The sequence below is a fragment of the Carcharhinus amblyrhynchos genome, unplaced genomic scaffold, assembly GCF_965287045.1.
Source record: "Carcharhinus amblyrhynchos unplaced genomic scaffold, sCarAmb.v2.hapA chromosome_1079, whole genome shotgun sequence".
Lineage (NCBI taxonomy): Eukaryota > Metazoa > Chordata > Chondrichthyes > Carcharhiniformes > Carcharhinidae > Carcharhinus > Carcharhinus amblyrhynchos.
The window spans coordinates 33,934-41,498 of NW_027650819.1; the positions used below are offsets into that span (position 1 = coordinate 33,934).

The following is a 7,565-nucleotide window of genomic DNA, read 5'->3' on the forward strand; positions in this document are numbered from 1 at the left end:
TGGGTATCGTCCAAAGGGATGGAGGGATTTTGTGGGGGGGGGGGGGATCAAGATATTGGATTCGATGATCGTAACGAACATAGCAGTCGGCTGGACGGGCCAAATGGCCTCCTCTTGCTCTTAGTTTCCACGTTGCTGCCTCGGAGGCAAGGCAGAGCGGTCAACGTTGGACGCGGGGCTTGGTTAGATGTTCCTTGGGGTTGATGGTGTTTTTCCCTGACGTCCCACCCCCCCCCACCAGGTGGAGACCATTCGCGACGCCTACATGGTGGTGGCCGGGGTCCCAAACAAGACCACCTTCCACGCCCACCACATCTGCGACATGGCCGTGGACATGCTGAGCTCGATCGACCACCTCAAGGACCCGTCCACCGGGGACAACATCCAGATCCGAGTGGGTGAGTCAACAAAAAAGCGCCCCCCTCCCCCCCACCTCACCTCGCCGGGCTGGTGGGGGAGGGGGGAGGAGAGAGATGGGGAGGAGGGGGTAGGTCCGGAGATACCCCCCACCCCCCACCAACCTCACCTTCGAGGTCTTCGCTCACTTGACACAGATGAGGGTTGACCAATCGGTGAGAGCGAGACAAGTCGATGACACGACCGTTCGGCCAATCCAGACAGAGGCCGTTCGGCCTATCGGGGTCTGCACCGACCACAACCCCACCCAGGCCCGACCATTCCAACCCTCACATATTTACTCTGCTAATCCCCCTGACGTCAATTTAGCATGGCCAATCCACCCTAACCTACACATCTTTGGACACTAAGGGGCAATTTAGCATGGCCAATCCACCCTAACCTACACATCTTTGGACACTAAGGGGCAATTTAGCATGGCCAATCCACCCTAACCTACACATCTTTGGACACTAAGGGGCAATTTAGCATGGCCAATCCACCCTAACCTACACATCCTTGGACACTAAGGGACAATTTAGCATGGCCAATCCCCCCTAACCTACACATCTTTGGACACTAAGGGGCAATTTAGCACGGCCAATCCACCCTAACCTACACATCTTTGGACACTAAGGGGCAATTTAGCACGGCCAATCCACCCTAACCAGCACATCTTTGGACACTAAGGGACAATTTAGCACGGCCAATCCACCCTAACCTACACATCTTTGGACACTAAGGGGCAATTTAGCACGGCCAATCCACCCTAACCTACACATCCTTGGACACTAAGGGACAATTTAGCACGGCCAATCCACCCTAACCAGCACATCTTTGGACACTAAGGGACAATTTAGCACGGCCAATCCACCCTAACCTACACATCTTTGGACACTAAGGGACAATTTAGCACGGCCAATCCACCCTAACCTACACATCTTTGGACACTAAGGGGCAATTTAGCATGGCCAATCCACCCTAACCTGCACATCTTTGGACACTAAGGGGCAATTTAGCACGGCCAATCCACCCTAACCCGTACATCTTGGACACTAAGGGGCAATTTAGCATGGCCAACCCACCCTAACCTACACATCTTTGGACACTAAGGGACAATTTAGCACAGCCAATCCACCCTAACCTACACATCTTTGGACACTAAGGGGCAATTTAGCACGGCCAATCCACCCTAACCTACACATCTTTGGACACTAAGGGACAATTTACCATGGCCAATCCACCCTAACCTACACATCTTTGGACACTAAGGGACAATTTAGCATGGCCAATCCACCCTAACCTACGCATCTTTGGACACTAAGGGACAATTTAGCACAGCCAATCCACCCTAACCTACACATCTTTGGACACTAAGGGACAATTTAGCACGGCCAATCCACCCTAACCTACACATCTTTGGACACTAAGGGGCAATTTAGCACGGCCAATCCACCCTAACCTGCACATCTTTGGACACTAAGGGACAATTTAGCATGGCCAATCCACCCTAACCTACACATCTTTGGACACTAAGGGACAATTTAGCACGGCCAATCCACCCTAACCTGCACATCTTTGGACACTAAGGGGCAATTTAGCATGGCCAATCCACTCTGACCTACACATCTTTGGACACTAAGGGGCAATTTAGCACGGCCAATCCACCCTAACCTGCACATCTTTGGACACTAAGGGGCAATTTAGCATGGCCAATCCACCCCAACCTACACATCTTTGGACACTAAGGGACAATTTAGCACGGCCAATCCACCTAACCTGCACATCTTTGGACACTAAGGGGCAATTTAGCACGGCCAATCCACCCTAACCTACACATCTTTGGACACTAAGGGACAATTTAGCACGGCCAATCCACCCTAACCTACACATCTTTGGACATCTTTCGGACTGTGGGAGGAAACCGGAGCACCCGGAGGAAACCCACGCAGACACGGGGAGAACGCGCAGACTCCACATGGACAGTGACCCGAGCCGGGAATCGAACCCGGGTCCCTGGCGCTGTGAAGCCGCAGTGCTAACCCCACTGTGCTACCGTGCCACCATTTTGGGAAGCCCTCATGGATTTGACACACAAATCGGGGAGGGAAGGGGAGTGCAAGAGGAGGCCATTCGGCCCCCTTTATGGGTACTTCCCAACTTGACACAGCTCCCTTCGGCAATGGTCAGCGTTGCTGGGGTAGGTGGGGGGTGGGGGGCAAAAAAATTGGCCGTCAAGTCTGAAGGTCAAAGGAGTTCAAGTTGGGTAACTGTAATCCTTGGACATTGTCCCTTAGTGTCCAAAGATGTGTAGGTTAGGGTGGATTGGCCGTGCTAAATTGTCCCTTAGTGTCCAAAGATGTGTAGGTTAGGGTGGATTGGCCGTGCTAAATTGTCCCTTAGTGTCCAAAGATGTGTAGGTTAGGGTGGATTGGCCGTGCTAAATTGTCCCTTAGTGTCCAAAGATGTGTAGGTTAGGGTGGATTGGCCATGCTAAATTGTCCCTTAGTGTCCAAAGATGTGTAGGTTAGGGTGGATTGGCCATGCTAAATTGTCCCTTAGTGTCCAAAGATGTGTAGGTTAGGGTGGATTGGCCGTGCTAAATTGTCCCTTAGTGTCCAAAGATGTGTAGGTTAGGGTGGATTGGCCATGCTAAATTGTCCCTTAGTGTCCAAAGATGTGTAGGTTAGGGTGGATTGGCCGTGCTAAATTGTCCCTTAGTGTCCAAAGATGTGTAGGTTAGAGGGATTGGCCGTGCTAAATTGTCCCTTAGTGTCCAAAGATGTCCGTGATACATCCACTTTGCAATTGGCTGCAGGGGAAGGGGGTCGCCACGAGAATGGGGCAAGCAACGATTGGTGGGGAGGGGGCTTTTGGGGTCCAGGGTTAAAGGTCACATGGGTATCTCCAATGGGAGTAGGTAGATTGCTGTCTATCTCTGCCCTCTCTCTGTCTGTAGGGATTCACTCGGGGATGGTGGTTGCGGGTGTGGTAGGTCTGAAGATGCCTCGCTATTGCCTCTTTGGTGACACTGTCAACACAGCTTCCCGGATGGAGAGTAACGGGGTGGTGAGTGACTCTGGTATAACTCCGATCCGATTAGGCCGTACTAGGAGCACCGTGTACAGTTCCGGTCCGGTTAGACCACACTCGGAGCACCGTGTACAGTTCCCGTCCGGTTAGACCACACTCGGAGCACCGTGTACAGTTCCAATCCGGTTAGACCACACTCGGAGCACCGTGTACAGTTCCCGTCCGGTTAGACCACACTCGGAGCACCGTGTACAGTTCTGATCCGGTTAGACCGCACTCGGAGCACCGTGTACAGTTCCCATCCGGTTAGACCACACTCGGAGCACCGTGTACAGTTCTGATCCGGTTAGACCACACTCGGAGCACCGTGTACAGTTCCGATCCGGTTAGACCACACTCGGAGCACCGTGTACAGTTCCGATCCGGTTAGACCACACTCGGAGCACCGTGTACAGTTCCCATCCGGTTAGACCACACTCGGAGCACCGTGTACAGTTCCGATCCGGTTAGACCACACTCGGAGCACCGTGTACAGTTCCGATCCGATTAGACCACACTCGGAGCACCGTGTACAGTTCTGGTCCGGTTAGACCACACTCGGAGCACCGTGTACAGTTCCGATCCGATTAGACCACACTCGGAGCACCGTGTACAGTTCCCATCCGGTTAGACCACACTCGGAGCACCGTGTACAGTTCCCATCCGGTTAGACCACACTCGGAGCACCGTGTACAGTTCTGATCCGGTTAGACCACACTCGGAGCACCGTGTACAGTTCTGATCCAGTTAGACCGCACTCGGAGCACCGTGTACAGTTCCCATCCGGTTAGACCACACTCGGAGCACCGTGTACAGTTCCGGTCCGGTTAGACCACACTCGGAATGGGAAGGGATATTTATTTGCATGAAATGTGTCTGACATTGATTAATATCTGGTCTCTGTGTGTTATCTCTGTCTCAGGGGATGCAAATCCACATTAGCGAGACAACCAAAGATCACCTGGAACATGAACCCTACATAATCGAGGAGCGGGGCAAGATATTTGTCAAGGTGAGTGTGTAAGATGTGACCTCCAAACCCTACCCGAGTTATTCCCACTCACTTTAAGACGGTAGCTATCAGAGTCGGTCAGAGGCTGCGGGGAGTAACTCACCTCCTGAGCCCCCCTCCCCAAAGCCTGTCCACCATCCACAAGGCACAAGTCAGGAGTGTGATGGAGAGGCCTGAAGCCTGGGGCTGGAGTTACAGCGAGAGGCCTGAAGCCTGGGGCTGGAGTTACAGCGAGAGGCCTGAAGCCTGGGGCTGGAGTTACAGCGAGAGGCCTGAAGCCTGGGGCTGGAGTTACAGAGAGAGGCCTGAAGCCTGGGGCTGGAGTTACAGCGAGAGGCCTGAAGCCTGGGGCTGGAGTTACAGCGAGAGGCCTGAAGCCTGGGGCTGGAGTTACAGCGAGAGGCCTGAAGCCTGGGGCTGGAGTTACAGCGAGAGGCCTGAAGCCTGGGGCTGGAGTTACAGCGAGAGGCCTGAAGCCTGGGGCTGGAGTTACAGAGAGAGGCCTGAAGCCTGGGGCTGGAGTTACAGAGAGAGGCCTGAAGCCTGGGGCTGGAGTTACAGAGAGAGGCCTGAAGCCTGGGGCTGGAGTTACAGAGAGAGGCCTGAAGCCTGGGGCTGGAGTTACAGAGAGAGGCCTGAATCCTGGGGCTGGAGTTACAGAGAGAGGCCTGAAGCCTGGGGCTGGAGTTACAGAGAGAGGCCTGAATCCTGGGGCTGGAGTTACAGAGAGAGGCCTGAAGCCTGGGGCTGGAGTCACAGAGAGAGGCCTGAAGCCTGGGGCTGGAGTCACAGAGAGAGGCCTGAAGCCTGGGGCTGGAGTTACAGAGAGAGGCCTGAAGCCTGGGGCTGGAGTTACAGAGAGAGGCCTGAAGCCTGGGGCTGGAGTTATAGCGAGAGGCCTGAAGCCTGGGGCTGGAGATAAAGCAAGAGGCCTGAAGCCTGGGGCTGGAGTTACAGAGAGAGGCCTGAAGCCTGGGGCTGGAGTTACAGAGAGAGGCCTGAAGCCTGGGGCTGGAGTTACAGAGAGAGGCCTGAAGCCTGGGGCTGGAGTTACAGCAAGAGAAGGGCCTCACTCTGCTGTGTGGGGGCCTGTAGTTACCGGGACTGGATTAAGGAGTCAGATTTTATCCCTTGGCACTGGTGTGCGCGGCCTAATGCGACATTAACCCTTGGCGCTGCCAATCTTTGACTGCTCCTCAGGGCAAAGGCTACATGAAGACCTACTGGCTCAAGGGCAAGAGAGATGCCACCTTCAAGACGTCGGTGGAACTGAGGAACAGCGGCGAGCAAAATGACGAGAACAGGTAAACTGTGCCAACCTCACCCCCGTGTACCCCCGTGCACGCCCTCACCCCCCTGTACCCCCGCACCCCCTGTACCCCCGCGCCCTGTGGACCCCCGCCAAGGCATGGCCCTGAGGCCTCCGGGGACAGATACATGGAGGGTGGAGGGGCAACGAGAGGAGGCCGTTCGGCCCCTCCGCCCTCCATTCTACCCAATCGCGTCTCATCCTGAGGCTCAGTTCACGCCGTGAACTCAATCCCCTCGATTCTATCCCCCTCTCCTCAGGCCCCACTCCTCAAGGCGAAAAAATTCCGGATTCCCTCTCCCTTTTTTTCCGATGCTATCCCTCTCCCCCCAGAATGGCCTCCCTCATTTGAAGGTTCTCCTCCCTCCCCCCGGCACCAAACTTGTTCTGGACTCCCTCTCCCTTCCCCAGCGTCGAGGGAAATAATGTCTCTCCCTATCGAACTCTATCACCTCCTCAAACCCCTGCCTCCCTCAGTCCGATCACTCCCTTAATCTCCCACACTCGAGGGAGCAATGCCTCCGACCCCCACCTCGGAGTTAAACCTCGCTCCAAGGGTTAACAAAACCTCCCTCAACTCCAAATGGAGCCTGAGGGAAGGGTCACATACTTTGAACTGCAAGCCTGGGGCTGGAGTTACAGCGAGAGTAATCACCTCCCCTCCCCCCACAGTGCGGGACTCCCTCAGCACCGACCCTCCCCACAGTGCGGCGCTCCCTCGGCATCGACCCTCCCCACAGTGCGGCGCTCCCTCGGCACCGACCCTCCCCACAGTGCGGCGCTCCCTCAGCACCGACCCTCCCCACAGTGCGGGACTCCCTCGGCATCGACCCTCCCCACAGTGCGGCGCTCCCTCAGCACCGACCCTCCCCACAGTGCGGCGCTCCCTCAGCACCGACCCTCCCCACACAGTGCGGCGCTCCCTCAGCACCGACCCTCCCACAGTGCGGCGCTCCCTCAGCACCGACCCTCCACACAGTGCGGCGCTCCCTCGGCACCGACCCTCCCCACACAGTGCGGCGCTCCCTCAGCACCGACCCTCCCCACAGTGCGGCGCTCCCTCAGCACCGACCCTCCCACAGTGCGGCGCTCCCTCAGCACCGACCCTCCACACAGTGCGGCGCTCCCTCGGCACCGACCCTCCCCGGCACACGCGCTCCCTGAGGCTGGATTCTGGGAGTGGTGGGGAGTTGGGGGGCGCGAGAGAGAGCGGGACTCACTCACCGGTTGCCGTGAAGGGTCGATTGCCCTCGCTGTCAAGTCTCTCTAAGCGTTCCTCCTGTCTCTCTCTCTCTCTCCGATAGTCAGAACGAGGGCACCCCCTCTCCCGAGGCTGGAAACTGGAAGGGCGGAGAGATGCATTCCTCAGGGTCGTACGAGTCTGGGGAAGGTTCGCACAGCGCCGGTTCCAATGATTTCCGTGAGCTGAAGAAGAAAGTCAAACGCCAAACGGTGATGAGGGCAGACGGTGCGGACAACCCAGAGCAGACTGAGCCCCTGGCCAATGTTGGCACCTACAACTACCAGCCCATGCCCCCTTCAGGAGCATCAGCTGTGTGTTGGTCTGAGACAACGTCACCCCCCTCCCTATCTCTGTAACCCCCTCCCTCCCCTACACCCCCTCCCTATCTCTGTAACCTCCTCCAGCCCCTACACCCCCTCCCTATCTCTGTAACCCCCTCCAGCCCCTACACCCCCCTCCCTATCTCTGTAACCCCTCCAGCCCCCTACACCCCCTCCCTATCTCTGTAACCCCCTCCAGCCCCCTACACTCCC

General features: G+C 56.4%; 1 protein-coding gene across 1 annotated transcript in view; it reads left to right on the top strand.

Moving 5' to 3' along the window:
• LOC145340502 (soluble guanylate cyclase 88E-like) overlaps window positions 1-7,343 on the top strand; it is a gene marked incomplete at its 3' end in the record, with an annotated part of 31,547 nt that extends 24,204 nt beyond the window's left edge. The window contains exons 11-15 of the mRNA XM_080184971.1: window positions 242-398; window positions 3,356-3,465; window positions 4,391-4,480; window positions 5,681-5,784; window positions 7,094-7,343. Coding sequence (XP_080041097.1) covers window positions 242-398; window positions 3,356-3,465; window positions 4,391-4,480; window positions 5,681-5,784; window positions 7,094-7,343 — 711 coding nt within the window. The remainder of the gene's footprint in view (window positions 1-241; window positions 399-3,355; window positions 3,466-4,390; window positions 4,481-5,680; window positions 5,785-7,093) is intronic.
• Window positions 7,344-7,565: the final 222 nt, after the last annotated feature.